At 38.5% G+C, this 23,642-nt stretch overlaps 1 protein-coding gene across 16 annotated transcripts in view; it reads right to left on the bottom strand.

Moving 5' to 3' along the window:
- AOPEP (aminopeptidase O (putative)) overlaps positions 1–23,642 on the bottom strand; it is a 189,705-nt gene that overhangs the window by 54,542 nt on the left and 111,521 nt on the right. Inside the window, exon 14 of one of the 16 annotated variants that reach the window (XM_071802523.1) lies at positions 5,105–6,204. The exons of 14 other annotated variants lie outside the window; for them this stretch is intronic. In XM_071802523.1, coding sequence (XP_071658624.1) covers positions 6,196–6,204 — 9 coding nt within the window. In that variant the 3' untranslated portion in view covers positions 5,105–6,195. Of the gene's footprint in view, positions 1–5,104; positions 6,205–19,428; positions 21,425–23,642 lie in introns of those variants that run through there. One more of the 16 variants, XM_071802522.1, reaches the window with a different exon arrangement.

Raw genomic sequence — 23,642 nt, 5'->3', positions numbered from 1 at the left:
CAAAGCAGGAAACCTTCCAACATGAGATGTATTGCACCACTACTGCAACAGCTCTACAAGAAATGCAACTACTTTGTACAAGAGCACAAAGCATTACCAGTTCTCCCTGCATTCCTGTATTCCCTCATCTGCAAGAAAGAGAGTAATCTTCCCCTGCCCACTGAATTTAGAAAGGTGAGCTCAGTCTCTGAAAGACTCACCTTCATCAGTTGAAGACAGTTGATACTGGACACTAGGTGGAAAATACGAACAACAAAGATCACCATCTTTGCATGACCTGTTGGCCTCCAAAGCAACAGAACATACTGCACTGAGAATCTGCCAGCTGACATAACTACAGGGTGCTTCTGTGATAAATGTAAGGATTGATTTAAAGCAGTCATTCTTCACATCTTATGTGCATTTTACAAGGGAGAAGGATATTAGTACAGCTCTCCCACTAAGCTGAGAAAAAGACACAGACAAAAAAGACAGAGAACCAAAGGGCCAACAGAGGCCCAAGCATAGGGCCAGACGGTGACAGCAAGCCCCAGATCTTTGTTCAGTTCCCTGTGCCTATCAGAGCGTCAGAGAATGAAAGCTTTGGATAAGAACAGGCAAACCATCTTCCTTCTGATCTTGTTTTTTCCCATTCTCTGCTACCAGATTAATGAGTTTAATAGTTCATGCCATGGAAAACCACAGTGAGGGCTGGGGGAAGCTAATCAAGCCCCAGCTTTCTCTGAGTTCTGTAAGGAAACTTGGAAAATAATGGAGAGGTGGGGGTGGAAGAAAACTGAAGAATCTCAACTGAGTTAAGTGGTCACTGATCTACTCTTCTGAGAGCTGCAACAACGCATGACAGCCAGAGATGGGCCTCTGGAAAACGGAGCATAAAAACTTTGCGAGCTGGGATGCATGTAGGCACCTACCACCCATACGTAGCCTACAACAAAATACTTAGAGAAAAAGAATGTTTTCTTCCTCATACATGTGATGCCAGAGAAGGATGTTTATCAGCACACTAAAATTCCTAAAACAGAGTTAATGCAGTTACCAAGCATGAAAATGAAGATTTTTCTGTCCTTTAAGGTTGTGCACAACATCAAACAGAACCAGCTTCACAAGCCACTCTTGTTTCAGGTGGAACCAGAGAGTTTGGCATTTGCTCCATCCACACAGATGATGCAAGATTTCTAGGTTTCTGCTATGATGGGCTGGCAGTTTTACCTAAAGTCACTAAGAATATTAGCTTGGCTCTGTCTCTTCCTCTTCTCTATCATATGCCAAAGTTCATGGCAGGTAAACAGATGACTGCTAAAATTTAGTAAGATTAATGTAGTAAAAAGCCCTGCCTCATTAGGTTTTCCCCAAAGAGGAAACTAAGTAAAACAAGCTACACTTGTCACAGCATTTTTAGCCACTGAGCAGCAAACCAGATGAATCAAGAATAAATTGAAAATTAAATGGATTTGTGTTAGTTTGTGTAAGTTAAAGAAATTGATTCTTTTTCATTACCGAAGTATAATTCATCTGAACTAATGACATGCACACAGCACTTTTAATTGATGACCGTGAACTACTAGACTATGAGAAAAGTCACAGTACATAAGCTGAGAAGCGTTTCCACCTGTGTTTTACATTAGTGTGTAAGACAGTCTGAAAATACTTCTGTCTAGCTAATAATATTATTCACATGCACTCTGTAGGAGAGGCCAAGCAGTGTGCTTCGAAATTGGTTCAGGAGTCTTAATCCAGTTTTGGAGTGGTGTGAGTTCAATAATGACTGGACAACCTGGGTGAAGCTTACCACTGATTCTGTCTAAATGGATCCACATTCAGTATAAGTTAACGTTCAAGAAAACAGAAGACAAAACCCCCAGACTTGAATACACTTTTGAGGGTATCAGAAAGCAAAATATGTAGTCAGGAAGTCTTGTTCATGAAACACTCTGCAGTGAAACAAGAGCATTGAGTTGCTAACATCACAACAAACAAAACTGTATTTTCCCCTTATACAGCTGTACACGTAGTAACTCCACACTACATAAGGCACTGGTGCAATACAAACAGCAGCAACAACAAGAAGCAGTTTTGAACAATCTTTTTTTTTAAGTTCTTTATTTTTGTGTTATGTGTATCATTCCTGAAAAACTGCTACACGTACAGGAAAGGACAGATAGTGAGACTTTAAAGATGGAAGATAAAACCAGTGATGCATGGCCAAACAGACCACTGAGGAATAGAGGTCTACAGATCATGCACTGGGAATCACCACACTGTGCGTTCTCTGTGACACCCATTGAAATAGGTATTGCAGACATCTGTACTGAACACAATTATCATGTTGAATCCTTTGTAAAAAATCCAAAATGAAATAGTTTGCATAATTCGGTTCATCAGGATCAAAAGGAGAAACAGACCTGCACATCCTGATTCCATGTTGTGGGTGCCACCAACATCCTACCTGTCCCTTTGACACTACTGTAGGAGAATAATAAAGCTGCATGAGCAACAGCTTTGCCTCATCACAAAGGAGCATTGTGCAGCAAAACTGTGTTTCAGAAGCATAAGAATCCATTAAGTCAAGGTTGCCCCTGGATGTGTGTCCTGTGGTTGACTATAAACTCACGTGAAGTTTATTCAGGTACTTCTAGGGCCTTTCTACAGAGAGATTCCTTGTGTCTAACAAATCACAAGCTCTCTTTCAAAGGTATTATTTCCTGAGTCGCCTTCCTCTATCTGGCTAGTGTTTAATGTACTAGTTGTCTTTGACATCTGTCTTTCTGTCATACATTATTTAAATAAGCCAGGTTACTAGAGAAAACATACAGATAAACACACATGCATTGAAATTAGCTTTATGTGAGCGGACATGATAGGAAACAAGACTAAAATAATATTCGATCCTTTTAGGAGGTGAAAGACAACATCCATAAAATTTGTGAACAGCAACTATTAATACCACAGTATCACAAGTCCAGCCCCTGCAGTTACCAAAGGAATTTCCTGGGAGCTGATCAGCTTTCTTCCTCTTCTCTGAAATCAGATGGGAATGTCCTTGAAGCAAATATATCATTGTAGGAAACAATTTAGGGCAAGGGGGAAGAAAGAATGACTTATGTAATTTAGATAAAACACTCAGTGTGAGCTTGTGGTTGCCACTCAAAGTTAAGTAATGTTGGAAGACTCAATTTTCAGATCTAATCTCTTGTCTGGTGGCAGTGCTGCAGAAGCATGAGGTAGGCCAGTGCGTGGACTTCAGCAGAAAGGACAGAAAAACCTAGTGTGACTTCTGAAGTCAAATGACGCATTCGCAGTTTTACACCTTGGAGGATCTTAAGGCTGAAGAATCCAGCCCAACCTGAACACAGCCAGCAACTTCACCAGCTGTAAGATCATGCCTTGACATCCTGCATTGTGCATTGTGCATGCACAGAAGAGGAATACAGAATGTGAAAATTATTTGCCAGTTGGTATTCAGAAGCTTGGAAGAAGATAAATCGAGTAAGCACAGCAGAATAACAGGAATGCTATTGAACTAATGCAAACTTTTCAAATAGGAAGTAAAAACAAACAAAAAAAAACCCCAAACCTAGCAACTAGTAATACATAAATAGGATTCTACTAGTTCAGAAAAAAAACCAAACAGTATTACCAATGCCAGTGTGCATTACAATTTTGCAGGAAGTAGGTCCTTTTAGATGAATCCGATTTCATTCTGTAAGAGTTGGGTAAAATGTATTGACTGATGGCCAGCAGGGAACCATCAGTGAACACAGATATTTCCAGAGGGGATCTGCGAGGCCAAACACAGAACTCCTCCACTTCGTAAGGGAAGCCTCACAGGACATTACAGAGCCACCTCCATCACTGAGGACCATCATCCAGCTAAGGATGAGGAAGATCCATAGGTGTCCCTCCAGAGCTAACACAGAGCTACACTGCTTCATCTGGAAAAGGTGAAGTCCAGGGGAACCTCCAGAATGCCCAGGAAAGTTCCTTCAGTGTAAGTAACAACGGCTATGGCAAAACAAACACAACAGCAGAAAAATTTGGAGCCACTGTTTCAGCAACAGTCAGCAGGAGACAACTTGCTACAAAACAGGAAAGGCAGATGATATGGAAGAATTGTTAAGAAGGAGTCATGATTTGTCTAAATTGTAATCTCCATCTTTCGTAGAAGCCCATCTAAAGCCGGCTCAACTAAAGAACATCTTGTGCAGGCCACTGAGCAGAAACACTCTTCCAGAAGCATGCATATCTGGCACACATATATCTGATATGGCACACACTGGCCCAAACCTTTGTAGTTATCATTTTTTTTTCTCCACTGTTACAGATGTGAAACACTCAGTGCTTTTCTATGACAGCAAAGTACTGACCATTTCTTCTGTGAAGAACTAAGAGAAGCAATCCAAGTCACTAGGCGCACCTACTCCTACAGCCATACTGCTGTAATGTGGCTGGACAGACCATCATGTGTTATCCTACACTAATCTCTCTAAACTGGTCTTTCTAATAGTGCTACCTGACCTGGTGTTTCTGCATTGTGGAAGAAGATCCAGAAACTCCCGGGGAGAGACATTCTATCTATACATGCTGTACGGATCTCAGAACGATTTACATTGCTTAAGCCTAGCCACTGGAATTTGAAAGGCACAAACACTGAGCCTACAGCAGATTACTGAGGACCTCAATCACTTCCCTATTTATGCAACTGAACTTCTCAATACACTGAAAAGAGGGAGAATGAAAAAATTTTAAAATAGCTAATGTATCTGAACATTTAAATTACTCTTCCATGACCTTTTAAAATAGACAATTATTTGTCATGCAACTGCCAAAATATGACAGTATAAGCATTTATGTAGGTGAACCAAAACAATCACAAAACTATTAAGCTTTTCTGTAAGCTGATGTAGAGCACCAAGTTCTATATTGTTTTACACCCAGTAGAGTGCCATTGCACTCTTTATGTTACACAAAGTTTACACTAGTTCACAGTTTCATAAGAGAAAATGTACACAGTGACATTTGCTTTAAACTAATATACATTTATTGAAAGAGTACAAGTGAATTTTGTTACATGGAATACTGTATTCTAATATAGACAAAGTAGCTCCTTTGCATCAGTTATAAAGCATGGAATCACTGAAGCTAAAATGTGACATAGGACTAAACAAAACCACTTCATTCAAACAGACAGGTCTTCTCCATCATGACTGATGGACAGACATGACAGAAAGCCAAAGTAAGGCTTGGGCTAAAAAAGCTGCTTTTACTCTCATGCACACTCCTCCACAGAAAAGTATGCAACAGCCTCTGCTTTGTGCTCCTATGTGTAGGGTCCTGGTACAAAGATGAAAAGTGAAGACTGAGCTTCTGACTCAAAAACCAGAATTTGTTGAATCTTGAGTGAGATTAGGTTTTATGATTTTATGTACTGTCTTTTTCATCTTTTCATAAAGGCCCTATTTTAAAAACAAGTACCTAGTGACATTTAAACAAAAGGAGCTTAAATCAGGACAAGTGGCCCATTAAAATATAATCAAGTTACTATCAATCCACAATGGAGGAGTGCCTGCTAATGATCTATTCTATGAAAGCCTACCATCAATAATGTGTATTGCTGACTGAAACACAGTACCTGTGGCTTTTCATTGTCCTGTGGATACACATACAAAATATAAAAAGCTTCAGTTTTGTGACTTCCAAGAGATAACGGAGACAGAAAGAGGGAAAGCAGGGACAGTTACGGGTCAGAACACAGAAAAAGTATGTTTTTTTCTGGTATCTATCTTAAAGTTTCCTCCATGAAGTCATGCAGTTTATTGACCTGATCACTTCAGAGCACAGAAATCTGTAACACGAGGATTCAAAAAAACAACAACAAAAAAATCTAAAAGCTCCCAGCTCCAGTCTTTTAGCGTTAGTCACGGTGAGGAGCTGTAACATCCTCCATGCTTGCATGGTGCTGCATCCTCTGGAGAACTACCGTGGCTGCTTCCCAGCAGAAGGGGCCACGTGAGTAGGTTACAACAGGTTGGCTCTTGGATGCCTTCAGAGCCCGAAGGGAGAAATGCAGACCCTGCCCACACCCTCCGCCTAGCCTTGAGCACCTAGGGACCTGGTCTTCTGCACTTGATTAGCCATCTGAGCTGCAGGATCATCCTGCATGACTGCCCACATCCTTGAAGAAAGCTTGTTTCGTCTCTACCGTACCTTTGGAGAAAGAGATGTGGGACTGTAAGAGGAGCTCTGCCCACAGCTGGCCATGCGAACCCCCCTCGATGGGCAGTGAGCAGGGACAGCTGGCAAGGACATCAGGTCGGGAGGAAGGAAGCCCTCTGTGGGTGTTGAGTACATTTGCTGTAGACCAACCCACCTCTGCAGAATTAAATTCCACATCCTCTGTTGTCAGAGACCCAAATGCATGTGTGGTCTTACTCAAGCCTAGACACTTGGCTGAAACACAGACAGTACAGGAAAAGACATGGTTCTTGCAGAGGACCAAGGAAGGGCTTGAAAGAGATGAATCATACCTTCCCAACAAGGTCAAAAAGGTGGTATTATCAAATTTCTTTCGAAAACCAGGTCTTTTTAACTGAAGTTATAATGAAACCAATTAAAAATTGACAATCACAATTCTTAAAACACTTCTTTTTTTGTTTTGGGGGAGGAGAAGGGAGGAAAGCCAAATCACATATATATACACATGTGTGTGTGTGTGTGTGTGTGTGTGTATGTGTGTATATATACTGTGTCTTCTTTAAGAAGATAAATAAGATCTTGGAGAAAGCTTCCCCCTGTCTGAGAGGAAATAAAAACTTAAACTAGGGCTCTTTGTCAATCCTGTTCGACTAATATAGCTGCATTTCTTTAAGAAGGCCATCCTTCTTGCACCGTATGTTCTTCCAGTGTTTTGCTTTCAACTACACATTTTGCCCTCTCAAGCAATAGCTTCAGACTTGTATTTTTCCACTATAAACCAACATCAACCCAAAACCTGCCCCTTAACTATTCAAGGGCATGTAGGTACAAAAATAGTATTGTCCTCCTAAGCAGGCTGGGTGTGGTATTTGAATGTTGTATAATACATTCCTTCAGTTAATTGAAAATTCTATCTCTCTTTTCAAAGGTTCAGTAAACAAATGGCTTGGCAAAAAGAAGCTGAGAAATAATACAGGAATACCTATTACAAATAACTTTTATTTAAAGTATGGCATTAATATATATGTTGATATGGAACAGAATTTCTGATGCTGTAAGCCAACACCCTCCTTTAAAAGGAAGAAGAAGAAAAATAAGAAAGTAGGGCACTACCAAAACCTAAGAATTTGGCAGTCGCACAAAATAAAGATCTATATGTAGAGTTTTACTAACCTCAGTGAATCATCACAAAATTGAGACCCAGACCAATACAGAGTAACAGATACTCTTTCTTTCAAACACTCCCCTATACTCTTTTTTTTTTTTCTCTGCAGAAGATCCATTTGTGGCAACATATTCATTTTCCAAAACATATCTTGTCTACTGCTGACATGCAACTGTTCCACAGTGCATATTTGGGGAAATTCTGAGCCTCTATCCTATTATTATTTCATTTATTTACCAAGGTATGCTTATCTGGAAAACAATTTTTCATAATATTGATTAATAGAAACTACATACACATTCACAGACACTAAATACAGTTTCAGGAGTTCTTAAAATAATACCAAACGAATGACTCAGAAGTCATCTGAACATTAAGAAAGATGTTTGTATAGTGAGATATGCTGACTTTGAAACAGTCTGTTTCTTCCAAACACTGAAAAAGGACAGCCTTCCTTTTAGGTCCTTTAATATTCATTCTTAGGTCTCCTTTTTATACAACCATGCTACCACTATTTTCAATAAAATGTCAGCATTTGCTATCAACTCTTTAAAGTAGTATCTCGGATACTTTTTACCTTGTCTGTTGTCACATCCATGAATTTGCTCCTTAAGGCAGTCTGCCCTTCAGTTGAAAGCGGTAGAAATTTTAAGAAGAGAAAAGCACACAGCACAGAAGGTTAACTTCAGCTAAGTGCTGTTGGCACAGCTGACCACATCCACAGCAACACGAAGACAGAAAAACGCATTTTGCATCGGGCAGCAGGAGCGGCCCCGCGCACCCCAGCTGTTGGGAGCCGGCCTGACTCTCATCTGCCATCACACACAGATTGTGCTCTGCGCTAAAATGTCAGTGCTGCCTGGTCCGGGCTTCAAGCTGCAGGCGTGCCCGTTTGTCTGTCGGGTCGAAGAAAGAATTTTCTTAATAGTTCTACTCTAAATGGTCAATGGGAAACACTTCCCACCATGCACCGATTGCTCACTACATCCTCTCGGCTGGGCAGCACAGCCCATCTACCAAAAAAATCGGTTTATTAATTCGTTTTATACAATGACTTCAGGAACTTGGAATAAAGTCTCTGTACTCCAAACAGCCTACTTCCAAATTTAATACCAGAGAAGTTAAAAAAAAATTATAATGCTACTATTAAAAAGAAAATACGTAGTTCCACTGGCGACTGCTCCAGGTAAAATTACAGCTTTTCAGAAAGGATGTGTCGCCTCCAGAGCAGAAGCTCTGTGTATACTCCCTGGAGGCACCAATTAATTTCCCCGCACCACCCTTACATGCTAGCCCAGTCCTTCCAGGAGCTGCCATGTTGATGCGACCAGATTAAAACAGGATTTTTATTCACAGTCACGGGGCTCCTCACTGCTCTCTGATCTCAGCACAGAAGGTCAACTGCATGAATACCAGGCAACTGAAACTGCACAGTTATGACCCGACATCCTGTTTGCTCTGAATTCTATTTTTAATACTTTTATGATGTTAATAACAGGAACTCCTGGTTTAACCAGTTTGCTTTTTGTTATAATTTATCCTGCAGTTAGTTAATCCAAAGACACTGTATGAGAGATCCCAGTGTGTACAGCTTCTACTTCTCACTGTCAGTTTTAAGGTGTCTTTTCCCCACCAAGCTCCCTGCACCTGTATTTCAGGAGCTTTCCAGACTGTTCTGAGCAGCAGGCAGAAGTTTTTATAAAGTCTTCAAAAGGGTTCCCTTGTTACCTAATCCTCAAGCAATGTGGCCAAAGAAGACTGAACATTGGGCTTCTGTATGGGAGCCAAGACAGAAAAAATACTAAACTCAAAACTTTTCATGCAGAAGTTTTCTAACAGTGACCTAGCCAAGACGCTGTGAAGGTTGGGAGTTGCTGTGCTCCCTCCACGCTCCCTGGGAGATGGATAATCCCACGTGGGACAAAGCCTTTCTTAACAAGGCCAGGTACTCCTTCCCTGAAAACTTACAGCTTCGATCCCATCTAAACTCAGGTTCGCTTCCGTCGCCGAGGAGCAAGTGCATCATTCACAACTTCCCATACTGTCTTTTCTTAAAAATCTGTCTTCCTTCTCTTTGAGGTAATAACCAGGCATCTTCTCAGCCCTCTCCCAATTACATACGGTGTGACTGTAAATATTCATTCACTACTTCTGATCGGATGCTGACTTTTACACACACTTCAAGCTCAGCAGCTCCTGCTTTCAGCAAAGGAGCAATCAGCTGTTGCTTGCCCTACCTCAGTTTACCAACCACCGTGTCAACTGACCTAGCAATAGTTTTAATTTTAAAAGAGCTTGTTAACTGAGCATTCACATTGACTGGCTTACACACAACATACTCAGACCTTGTGTCTTGCTCAGTTCAAACGTGTCTTCTCTCCCTGTATGGACTGCAGATTTCCAGAATGAATGCTATGCATTAAAAATAAATAACTAAAACAAAACCCCCAGAGTAAATAGTGGAAAACTTCATTTTTTTCTGTTCTTTTTTTCTTTGCTTTTAAGGCTGCAAAAGGTAGAAAGTTTAGAGAACTAGCATCAGTTCAGAGCCTCAGATGTTGATATATATCTTCATCTCTATCCTATCTTTGGCTTTTGCTGAAACAAACAAACAAAAAAGTATTTTAAGCAATACCAACTCCCTTGTTAGCTGTTTAGGAGCCATTCCTACTGAGAAGGAATAAAGAACAGCTTACCTCACCCAAAACACTCAGCAGCTTTAGATGCAGCTAATTTTTAGCTATTGCCAGTCTTATTCACACTTAAATCAAGAAACAAATGCTCCATACAGCCACTGCTCTCCCCAGAAACTTAGTAGTTATCAGAACTGTCAGCATACTATAAAAACATTTAAACCAGGTGAACATTAAAGAGATGCTCTATTGCCATGTGAGTAAAAAGAAAAAATATCCCAAATAACAAAAAAAAAAACCTATTTTGGAGCAGCCTACTACATAACAGAAAGGCCTACTTCAAAAACACTAGTTCTCTGAAGATGATCGCACCTTCCTTTAGCACCTGAAGTGACTGGGAGGGCTGCTGGATGGAGCCAAAATATGTTCTGGTTCTTTAGCCACGTGTAATTCCCGCTTCCAAATTACGATCCTGTTTTTACTGTAGATTAAGCGATAATACCTTCATGCAGTGTTATTCATACCTAAGCTAAAATGAAACCATCACATTCTTAACATAATTTCAGGTTTTAGCATTTTCTGTGCATCCAAATATGCCTAAAATCCTTTATAAAATTAACACAAATACATTCATGAACAATTGGTTCTCGGCAGTTCATATTATATGACAACTTAACATTACCTCCATATATCTTTTCATATTATATGACACAAGAACAGATGAACAGCGTCACAAAAAGAAAAGAACGTAGGACAAGTGTATCAGTAATAGCCAGCAGTTACTTCATTGATTTCATTAAAAAGAACAAAACAAGCAGAGATTACACTTTTATCTTCGTTTTTCATAGGCAAACCAGCAAAAAATGAGCTTAATAGAGGTTTAAATCAGGTGAGGGACAAGTATTTATTACAGTAGTGTATCTATAAACATTTTTTGGTTAGAAATGGATTTTCACCCTCATTCTAGGCTTTTTTGCAAAGGGAGGTAATAAAAAGGTTGCCGAAATGCAGGTCTTCCCGACTAAGTAGCGAAGAAAGTGAGGGCAGGAAACATGGTAAGAAACTAATGTGAAAACGCATGCATGATGCAAGACAGGAGATAAAAATAAAATGACTGCATTTGCTATGTGTTGCTGTGGAGAGACTGACTTAACAATTGTTTTGCTCCACCTTTCCTTCCCCTCCAAGCACCCGGCACTGCTGACCCCGACACCAGCAAGGGACTAATCCAGCACCAACCAAGGACGGGACTCAAGTGTAGATGGGTGACTGACTGCCAGAAACTTTAACATTGTTTTCTATCTATCAATCTAAACTTGTCAAATATAGGGCTGCTTCCAAACCATTGCACAATTCTGAATTGGAAAAAAAAAATAAATTAGATTGTGGTGTGATGATGGGTCATCTCAAGCTTTAATAGAAATTTCTGCCTGAAGTGGCATGGAACAAGGTTCATTTCATTGTTCTCATTGATAATATAACCCAAGGTAGTGGCAGGAATAGCTGCAGCACCCTGCCATGAAGAATCACAGCAATACAGATATGAAGCAGGCCAAGGAAGCAAATGGTAAGTCCATCCGGCCAGTGCCACATCACAGAGAATATGTGCTAAAGTATTTTAATAATGCAACTCGAGTCTAACCAGAAAAACAAACAAAAAACCAAACAAATGAAAACAAACCCAAAATATTGCCTGCTTGAAAAACATGGGATAGATGCATGAAGCTTCAGGTGTTTAGAAAAAAGAGGGAAGCCCTTTTGGGAGGGGAATCCTCAGATGAAAGAAACTTGAGCAAAGAAGTTTCAGGGTTCATTTTTATTTCTAAGATATAAGAACTATCTTTTCATCTCTGTCCCTTCAAGCCCCCATAAATAAGAACCTTTTGTATCCTGAATATATTTTTGACCAAACAAAGAAAACATACATGCAAACGATCTGCAGGCCAGCTGCCTGTTCTGTCAGTCCCATGTTTCACAAAAACTTCAAATAATTCTTGCCTTGCAACCATGCCTAATTTAATATGAAAGTCAGAATTTCAGCTCAAACCCTCAGGGGAACTCAGCTGGGTTCACTGTTTAATTTTTGCCAGTGTTTTGGAAAGACTCTGCATTGCACAACACCCACCCAGTCCACTCTTAACTAAGCCAAGATGGCAAGATAGTCAATAAACTGGAAAAAAACAAACCAAACACCACAACCAGCCATACATTTGCACTACATGGTAGCATCCAGAATATGAAGGATATCCTTGTAAGGGAATCTTTAACTTAACATTACCTCCATATATCTTTTCATTCCTACCCCCCCAACTCCGAAGATTAAAAGCAAATGCAACATAATTAAGTAGCTAAATTCTCCTTATCTGTTACTTCAAGCAACTTCAGTTGCATGTCTAGTTTTGGAGTGTTTTACAGGCCAACGGTGGGGCTACTTGTAACACTCCCACAGGGCAACAGAAGCCTCTTTGGTGTAAAATGCAGGTACTGGCTGGGGTGGGGGAACACAAAGAGAAAACCTCGAGCTTCAACCCTCCTTCTACAATTCCTTTCCCATGCTTACCTATATCTACTCAGCCAAGACCTGAGTAGCAATGAGCATTATAAAATCTCAGGGGTATTTTTTGCGTTGATAACAGTTCATCTCTTGGTCACCTCCCATTTTGTGACTTACAAACTTAAAAAAATCGTGAATAGAATCACAGTAATAAAAGTGATCATATATTGATCCATTTTCTCTCCAGTTTTTCCTCTGTGTAATTAATATTGAGCTATAATCTGTAGGTGAGTTATCCAGTGTTCATGTTTCCATGTCCATAATCAGGATTTCATAAACTTTAACAGATACTGGCAATTTTATGGCCAAGTAAAATTTGCACAATAGTCTTCAAAAGTAACTCTTCTCCACAGATGATGTGATGAGTCACAAGGGATTTATATTCTGTCATGAAGAGACATTTTTACAACAGTTCAATAATTCGTCTTATTCTAAGGTTTCAGGATAATAAAAACATTCAGATGAAGATGACTCAGGAAGAGATGAGTTGAAAAACACTAGCTTTTTATTGATGAAAGGAACACAGTTAAACACTAGCTAGCATATGATTTGGACACATCAAGTTGTATTGCAAGGCAAATACGGATAAGATACTGAAAAGCCGATGTCTAGCACAAAGAGCAATTGACACATATCAGTTCCCTCACTTGAAATCATAAGTCATTGCTCTGACACCAGCGACCACAAAGGAACTCCCTGAACTCTAACAATCACTATATCTACCAACCTCAGTATGTTTTACAAATATTAACTTGTAACAAGACAGTTAGGTAAGTATATTTTTACATTACAAAGATGCAGAACTTGAAACCCCTTACCCCCTCTACATAGCACAGCTAATTTGTGGGGGACAAGAACGGATAATCAGTAATTCTGCAGCCTAGGCATGTTTAAGACAACACTTCTGTTGAAGTTTCCCAGACTTGAACGGTGAGGAAAAAGAGAAACACACTGATGCACCCAATTTCTTTTCAGTTTTAAAAGAGGGATGCATCAACTAAAGCAGCAGCAGCACCATGACCTAGGTGTAAAGAAGTTTTGGGACATACAGCTCACTTCTCAGCTGAATGCTAAGATGGAAAATAAGCAGAATGTAAGCTAACAAGAAAACTAGAATTCCTTACTCCTAATTTCTCAGCCACCTTTCTGTCACAACAGACGTGATGACATAAAGACAACACAATTATAGAGCAAGAAAGTGATCGTTTAGACATGATCATCTCACTAGACTGCAATAAATCAAAATCCTTGCTGGGCCAGATTTAGACACACAGTGAGAATAATAATGGATACAACAGGGAGCACTTTCTTCTGTGGTCAAGAAGTTCAAGTATTACAATCCAATATAAATGAAAGTTTGAGTACTTTCTTAAAAAAAACACAGGCACCCAAAATAAAGCAAAAAATCGCAAGCATATGGCACCACGGAAGAGTAAACAATATTGCTTTCAGTGCTAGCCAAAGGATTAGTGTTACATGAGGAAATCAAGGTTGACTTTTAGAAATCTAAAAATAATTCTAAAAATGCTTCCTGTCTCAATGCTCTGGACAAGAGAAAACAAATGAAAAGACCGGGTGTCTACACGCCATCTAGGTCATTCGTATTACACAATCTCCCTTTCTAAAAAACACTTCAAACAAATTCCTATATAGAACATTCGCAAGCTTTAACTGATTAAAAACAAGTGCAAGATACAAAATAAACCCAGGAAGTACAAAATTTTTTTTTTTTCAGAATAAGTCCCTGTGTTACTGACAAACCATACGAGAATCTGACAGTCTGACCAGATACTTTTAAATAAATATAGCTAATTAAACACTTACTTACATGCCACTTCATACCAGAAGGCTAAACCACTACACAGGACATTCACACAAGATACTTAATGCTATATTTCTGATAGCTGCGAAGCAACACACATCATTAAGAAAACTATAGTAAAGAATTATGTATGCAGTTGTTCTTTATCATAGGTGCAGCTCTTCATTACTTCCAGCTTAACAAGACAGGAGCAGACTTGTCCATCATACCTCTTTCTGTGCTGTGCACACACAGTACACAGGCACATTTCTGGCTTCTCAACCAAGCAAAAGGCCCCAAACACCCTATCATACCATACATTCAAAACTATTTGCACTGAAAAAAACATGCTTTAGCAAGCTTTTATTAATTATTCTACCCTCCCTGCAATAGAAGTTGTAGGACTGCATATACTCATTGAGGCAAAAAGGTAAATAGTTGTCCTTTAAATTATTATCCTTTAAAATACAGTCAAAGCCAACACTTATATTTGATGCTTACAATCAGAAATCACTAACCATAGACTTGATTCATTACTAGAAATTATCTTCTGTTGCAATATAAACATTGATAAAACTAACCCTCCCATGCTCAAGTTCATCTTTCCAGTTACACTGCTACATGCACTGGCCCTTTCACAGCATCACTGGGGAGATGAAGTCACAGCGCTAGCTTCTCTTCCCATCTCTGCTACAGGTGAAAACGTCACCAATCAGTCTGCACTTCGGCGCACAGAGCACTGATTGCTTCATGAAAAAGTGTGTGGCTGAATTCTTTTGTTTTTATAACACAGAGAGCCCTCAGGTGAAGGTTTGTGTTATGACTCCAAACTTGAACGCTTCAGACCATTTCCTTGCACTGCTCAATTTTCTTAGGTGTCTTTGGACAAGCTACCTAACCATCTCCATGCCTTCGCTTATCATCTGTAAAATCAAGATAAACATTCTGATTTCAATTCTGAAGGACAGAGAATTTTAAGAGACAGGTTACATGTTTTTGAGGTATTTGATGAAATTATAGTGATGTCCTTATATATATTTTTTAAAAACCCACCTAAAACAAAACAAACAAACAAAAAAAAACCAACCAAACAAGCCCCACCACTTTGCAATTATAGAACACACTTCGTAAAAAAACAGCCGGATTAAAACTGTGTCTTCATACTGCTAGGTAGTATGTTCTGAGATCACTAGAATCTCTCAGCTACTTTTATACACCTCAATCCTGCAATTTTGAGCTGCTCTAAAAGTATCAGAAATGCATGTAATACAGAAAAGCCTTTTGTTGTCATATATGTTTCCTTCCCTGTGCTGATAAACAAGCATGGCAGTTTTTCAAAGGAAAGCATAGATAGAGAGATAGATAGACAGATAGATAAGATGTATAAATCATACCAGCATCTCCCAGTAAAAAGCACTCTGAGCAACTAGAGATGTCAAATCTCCTCTTCAATCAAAAAAGTGGTCACCTGGAAAGACTGTCTTGAGGACGAATGACTAAGGCCTGGCTCAGCAAACCATTTAAATATATGAGTAGCTTCACTGAATTCATCAGAAGTACAGCCAAAACACAGCGTAATCTCTCAAATTTAAACAAGACAACCATAGTTACTACAAAATTGGCACTCAGCTGGTCATCTTTTCTTTGAAATAAACAGGATCTGGAACATGGAAACATTTAATGCTCTTTAGCTTTATTTCATTTCCTTTTGCAATACAGATAAGAGAACATAAGCGAGACACTCTTCAGTCTTCCAAGCTAAGTCTTAAGCCCCTTCTTCCTCAGGTATTTGTGTGAGGAGTGAAGAAGGAACTGCAAGGCAAATTAATTATGAGGGTGTTCATCACATTTGGAGCATGTGACCAGACGAGTACATAGGATACAGTTCATAAAACCAAAACATTAAATTCTGTAAGAAGCAGAAGTAATTTAATTCAATTTCTTAGGACCTTGTGTCTCATGAACAAACCAGCTCGTAGCCTCAAAGTGTCCACAAAACTGTTTCCCGTGGTCGGGACAGTCATAACATGGACCCCTCATGCATCTGTCAGGATTCCCAGAAACGGAGCTGACACATCTGCATTGTGTTTATGTGGGGCTACCGCACAGCATCTTGTAGGAACATGGCAGATTTAGAGCACTAAGGTTTAACTGAAAATGCCCAATGATGCCTAAACTAAAGGCAGAGAAGGGAGAAAGACACATACAGAACAACATAATCACCTAAGCTTCTTTCCCGTCAGCAATTTTTTTGGATAAAAAACAAAAGCTTCTCTTGAAAAATGATTGTTAACTACAACACAGTTATAGCACAGGAGGACAACAAAATTCTTGTACATTCTTTATTAAGCAAGTTGTCACTGGCAATCATTTCTGAATCAAAACCATGGAAAATTTAAGTATCAGCACTCTGTGCTTCAGGAATACTGTTCAGATACGGAATGTGCCTAGGTGGAGCTCACTGTAGAATAACGACTTAGCTTAACAGTACAAAGAGAAAACGAAAACGTTTTCTGTTTACTCATCCAGCCCCAATAAAATGACAGATATTGGACAGCTTGCGTCTTATCTCAGCAGATCAAAAGTATTTTCTATATTTATATACCATATATAGAGATTTATAGATACTTACATAGCATAAATATCATGCTAATGTTGACATACTGTAGTCTAGTTTCAAATGTTGGTAAACGTTTCACAAAACCTAGAAATGAAGCGTCTGCTGAGAGAAACTAGACAATTATGAGTAGTCACTCAATTTGTGTCCACAAGAAAAGATGAGAAAATACATGCAGCACAGACCAAATGAGTCTAGTACAATTTACAGACCTTTAGAAATTCAGTCCTGTCTGTTTAATTAAAGCAAGAAAGAATGTATTTGCCTGTAACAGTGAGCCACCTTCTTGGTCTAAAGGAACTTCTTGAGAGAGGGGTTCGAAGGAGAGGAGAGGATGACAGTAAGTTGTGCTCATGATTGCTTTTAGTACTATGGCCATCAAAAAGCAGATTAAGAACTACCAAAACTGTTTAAATTGTTTTTGTAAAAAGTCTAGCTTTTGCCTTCTCATATATTTCTTTGCCTTGCTCATATATTTCTTTAAATAACCATGCCCACACTTACAGACTCCTGTACATGTGCTTTTACTACAAAGTATGTGAACATAATCTTAACTGAAAAAAAGACACAAAATGAGGACAATAGCTAAGACTGGTCATCAAAAAATTGTTAAGCCTATTTCTGACAATGCATAAGAAATGTAAGACTGAAATAAAACACATGCAAGACTGATATAAAGCACACACTTGAGTCAGCAGACCAGTAAACCTCCTTGAGTCATTACAGTCAATCACATCAAGAAGAACCTGGGGACATTTAAATCATGTCGATTATTCAGCTGTCATGCACAAGTGTAGATTCTTAACTACTTTAAAAAGTCCATAGGAAATTCTGTAGAAGAAAACTTATGGAGCGTTTGAATGCAGTATATCACTTTCTTCCAAATGTACTAAGTTGCTCCAGTTGCAAATGCCCCGAAAGGGACCAACTTCTTTCTGGTCCCAAAACTCTCTACATCACTGCTCAGAATTCGCTGCATAAACACTGTTGGGGACAGACATTTGAGAACTGTTAACACTGATCAAATGCTTTTTGTTTCTGTTATTCTGGAAAGAACAAAACCATTCTCACATTTTCCATTTCCTGTTTTATTAAAGACAACAGGTATTTGTAAGCTAAGGTACAAAGGCACACATTTCAACAACCAAAAATAGGGCTTTATAACTAGAAACAACAGCACACTGAAATGGTAGTGGCGTTAGCAGATCCCAGTAATGTAATTCACCTTGTTAGTATTACACAACATGCACAAACATTGCGTCATTAAAATGCCTCCAACAACACTGATTGCTAAACAGTGTTCCATCACAGGCATATAACTAATTCATCCTACAAATCAAAAGTAAAAAAGCTCTCTGTGAAAACTGCCTTATTCTGCACAAACCTGCAAAAGTGACCCGAATCTTTCCCTGCACAGGATGGCCACTGGCTTGGACAGCTATAATTAACAGTGAGGTAATTATCTGTAAACTTTAAACTATTTCAACACATGGCCATGCTGGCCTGAGCTCTCCTAATTTAGAAATGGTCATCTCAGAGTCTGAAAGGAAGGGAGTGGGTGCATCATCATATGCATAATGGTAAGTTGTTTCATTGATCTAAAAATGTGGCCTAATAAGAACATTCATCCTCTGACAGCATAATAATAATAATAACTATCTGGGAGATGCAATGTGAAATACACTATGCAACCACACTTCCTTGCTAATAGAGATGGGTGCTATTAAAAACAAAACTAAGATCTCGACAAAACACTACTGCAAATAAAATACAGCCAATCATGAGGTCTGAACTGGACTAATTAAAAGAAAAATTGTGGCTAAAACAAAAATTCCATGCAAATTTTTGTATTTTTTACACATAGTCTTTTCTTGTCCTGTTAAATGTTTTCTAAGTGAACTTTGAAGCAGCACTATCCTAAAAAATAATAGTTTTCCGGAGCTGTACAATTAGTTTCCAAACAACCCACAAATACACATTTTTCTACAGAGATGGAAACTAGATGCTGAAAATGTTTAGTTTTAATGGCATAAAATTATATTCATGTGTATTCAAGGGAAAAGTTTTTAAAATCATGGTCTCTATTTCTCAGATAGCTTAACTACATTAAATGCAACTCAGCTCTTGTACATGAAGCGAGTATAAAATTTTCTATCCAAACCCCTGTTTGCCAAAGGAAATAAATGTTTTCTGGAATCAGCGAAGGCCAGCAAACACATTTACAGGGTTCCTAGAAAGTTCTGTGAGATTAACAGAACTTGGTACAGCAAACAACTCCACTGAACATGCTGAAGAATGCTTTAGGGCTTCTTACAATGTTTCTTTAAGCTGTTAAGCACTACACAGTGTACAAGCTCAAGAGATGTATTTCAGATTTGATCCTTACTTTGATTCTCGGTTTGGTGGATTCAAGTGAAAACATTCATTTTGAGAAACAAAAAATACATGGCAATTAAAGTTTTAAAGTAATTTTAATGTATTATTTATTAATATTCCTTCGGCTGAATTAGCAGATGCACATAACTCTGAATAAATTCCCCAGTCAAGTAAAAGCTCTCTTTTACCACATCATATTTTTTCTACCTATTTTTTGCTGAATCTTCATTTTCTACTTGAAGTCTAACACCACAACTCATTTTAATGAATTACAAGATCCATTTCTTGTGTTTCAGTTACACTGATGAATTCACTGTTAAAGGACCAAGAGTCATAGCATTTAGCATTAGTCACACGTATCACAACTGCTTTTTAAATTTTGTTTTTCTTTTTTTATTATAGACTTAACATCTATTTCCACAAAGTCATATTTGCTCAGATTATTAACAGATCTTAAATACTGGCAATTGTAAATCTTTAGAGTGAGAAGAATGACCAATAGCAACAACCCACAGATCAAAGACAAAATCAAAGACAATCACATTTTCAGTAAACTAGCAGACAGACTTTAAACACATTAAAACAGTATTTCTGAGAAAGCAGTAGAGATTATTCTGGAAAAGTTGAATTCTTCCTTAAAGTTTCAGTATAGTATCACACTGAAACTGTAACAGACAAATGCAATTTTGATAATTTGCATGAATCATCTTCCTTACCCAGCACATATAGACACACATTTGTCAATGGTCTCCCTAACTACTGTGTACCCTAGCTTTCTCATCCAGTGACACTTTTTCTGCCACTGGAGTACTTCCAAAGCAGCTTTTATGTTTTAACACTAAACTTCATATAAAAATGAGTAAGTGTCCTAATAAAAAGATATGTTTTCCCTCAAACTCCACAGTGGATACAGATCGCATGCTTACAATTCCACTCGTCTGAGTGAAAGATCCTTCTCTTCTGCCTAACACTAAGCACTGGCATTGACAATGGAGGTTTGGTTGTTTTTCTTTTTAAGGCACAGTTCAGTATAACAACAAAAATAATACCAACACTTAGCATTTCTATCACACTCTTCATAATAAAACAATGCTAATTCTAGCCAACCAATTATTTCCAAAGTCTGTTCTACCTTCTCTAATTTTCTCACATAAACAACATTCTGTATTGAAACACATACTGACTGCCAGATGTGCCAACCAGGTAAATAACATGATGAAGAGACGGCATAAGATTAAATTAGGAGTAAAGAATGCACAAGAATAGGAAGGATGACAAAAGCAGAAATGCAAGGGGTGAGTGGGTTTAAACTTGTGTATATGCATGCACACGTCATAAGAAGAGGATATGCATGGCACTATTAAAAGAAAACAGGGTGAGCAAATGATAACTTATGAAACAGAAAAAGCAACTGAAAAGTAAACAGAAAGTAACGAACAGTTCTGAAGGTGACTGAAGGCAACAAAGAAGAATGGAGAAATAAAAGAAGGGTGAAAAAAGCAGCAAGAAAGCTTGTAATAAAAGCTGTTAAAAAAAAAAAATTCTACAGAGACAAAGCAGCAAGAACGTTTGAAAGGGAAAAGAGGCTCAAAAATAGAGATTAAAAAAAAGGAGATAAAAAGAGCAAAAGAAAAAGAATCCTTCGTTACTTGACTAGAAAGTCCTTCTCACCCATGGAACTCCTTATGCTGCTGTAATCCATCATGTGCGGGTCCACACTGGAGAGCAGCACCACAACTTTCTACACAAGCTTCCCCACCGGTTCAAATGCCCCCTGTGCAGCATCAATGCTACCAGTTACACAGTTCTGATCCAGCACATGGTATCTTCCAGTGTTCTTTGTAATACACATACACGTATGTAAAGTCAGCTCCTACAAACTTAACTGTTTAGAAGGCAACTTTTTTTCAAGAAGCAATTCCCCGGTAGTTGTCAGCAACCTTTCCTCCACAATTCTGTTTCACTTATTCCACACAGAGTTATCTTTCTGTCCTAGATTTTGTACTTGGATTCAGAAGCAGTTGCTTTGATTTGGCGGTGTCTCAGTATAGCAAAGTCATCCATCTTGTATTAGAAATAGGACTTCCTATCATGAAGAAAAAAAATGACAGAGGAAAATCGGACAGCACAGGCACATGAAAGTTTAGAAGCTGCATTTAATAAGTTTGTGCTTGTTTCGAAAAGATAAGCAAGATCAATGCAAAGCTTAGTCTTCTAGATGTAGCAAAATACATCAGTATCCTTATTTTAAATACACTTGACATATGAACTGGTTACCAGCTTTCTGACTTCTCTGTTAACTTACTGCTTTGCTTCTCACCTCCCTCTTCCCACTCCATGTCTTTTTTCCTTCCTCTGCTTACTTTCCTCAATGCTGCCTTACTTTTCCATTATGTGCTTTTTCCTTTCTTGTTCATCCCCAAAGAAATACTTAGACTGCTGTTATGGTGCCACTTCTGCTACAAGCCAATACAGACACAGCTAAAAATCAAGAATTCTAGTGGAACAGAGGTTAGCACCGTCCACACTGACTTGGCACCACATTGACTGCTACATCCATGTTGGAAACCTGGTTGTAACCAATGCTGAAGCCAAATAATACAGTAAAGCTCTGCCAGCACCAGGGAGGTCTCTCTCTTTTTCTCTTCTCTTCTCCCATCGCTAAGTGTATTAGAAAAGTCACCATTGCTATGACCCAGACTTCTAAGGAACATGAAGAACCCTGCCCTCAATGCCTAGTCAATGGTTTCACAACCAAACATAAGGTTATTGTTATGCCGTTTCCTTTCCATGGGGTTAAGTACCCTGCGATGCAGTGCTGCACTGAATCTCCCAATAATTATTAATACTTACAGATATTACAACAATGTGCTTTCTTGCATTCAATTTTAATTCACATTTCTGCTCACAGACCTTACTCGAGAGTTACTGTTTAAAAAAAAAGCCATCAGCATAACTTAGTTTTTGCACTTCTAACACGGCAACCCTACATGCTGAAGTTCTCTCTGCAAACTCTGAAGTAGTAAGAGAATACCCCCCCGCAAACAGAAATGGAATTTTATCAGTACAAAGGGGTTTTGCACTGAGGAAGCTTTCTCTTATAAGAAGAGATGAGGAAGGATATAACAGCACAAGGTACCGATAAGCTGACTGCTAAGATGTAGCAGGGGACTATACCATTTAAAAATTACTTCAAAATGTATGCACACCGTAGGTTGTACTAGCGCTATGAGTACCATGAATGCATTTTGCTCACAATTCACAATGATCTATTTTTAACTTTTAAAAAAATCCTTTTTCATCTTGACACAGAATGATTGTAAATACAAGTGCTACACATACAAGCAAAAAAACATTCACATCCGGAAATATAAACAGCAATGCAACCATTTGGGCAAAAGTTTATGCTCTCTCTGTTTAAATCATGTCATTCTAAAGTACAACACCACAAACATCCTTCCCAAGTGATGTATTCCAGTTACAAAATAAAAGTAGCAATGAATTAAAGGATGCTATTTGATGGTTTTTAGCTCACCATAGAGCTGGTAAATCATCCACACAGAACAATGCACTTGGTAGACATTTGTCATATACTGCAATGCCCATACTAAGGCAACACATCCCAGGAGCTGGCAGCCACGCTATCAGCAAGAATTTGGCTACAGAAACAGCAATGATTCATCATGCATTCTAGAAGCACTGCCGAAACAGCAAAACAACACACTATTTTAATCCTTTAAAGGTAAAAAGGGTTTAAGAAAATAATTACAGATTTGTTTGTAAAACTAAAGAAAGAAAAAAACCCACACGATTCTAATAATGCATCTGGAAATGCATCTTTATCCACTTTTTTTTCTTCGAAGGACAGAAAACAGTTACTTAGTAGAAGTGTCAGCTAATGACTTCTCTACATTGTGATTTAAATGGTCAACTCAACATTGCAGAACAAATGTTTCAAAATTGCTAAATCAAAAATCACCAGTTTAAAAATAGTTTGTGTTGTATTCAGTTTTTAAAATCCTCCGTAGCAATTTTTAAAATATCCAGACATGTTTTCACTAACTGAAATCTATATTGCAAATAGAAGATTTTCAAACTCACTCTCTGAATGAAGAGCCAAGAGCATAGTCAGAACATGTGTTTCAATGTACATATCACACCTATTATTGTCCCAATATCCACCATGAAAACTGTTTATCAGCTACCAGTATCTGAAAATTCCTGAACAGTGGTGCAGGTCCTGTCAGAAGCTCTCAAGTGCTATTGATTTCTCTGATGAAAGCACTCTTTCTTCCTTGGAATGT

This window comes from Patagioenas fasciata, chromosome Z (assembly GCF_037038585.1).
Source record: "Patagioenas fasciata isolate bPatFas1 chromosome Z, bPatFas1.hap1, whole genome shotgun sequence".
NCBI classification, from domain to species: domain Eukaryota; kingdom Metazoa; phylum Chordata; class Aves; order Columbiformes; family Columbidae; genus Patagioenas; species Patagioenas fasciata.
Note: the sequence above shows the minus strand (reverse complement) of the source record. Positions and strands in the feature narration are given on the sequence as shown.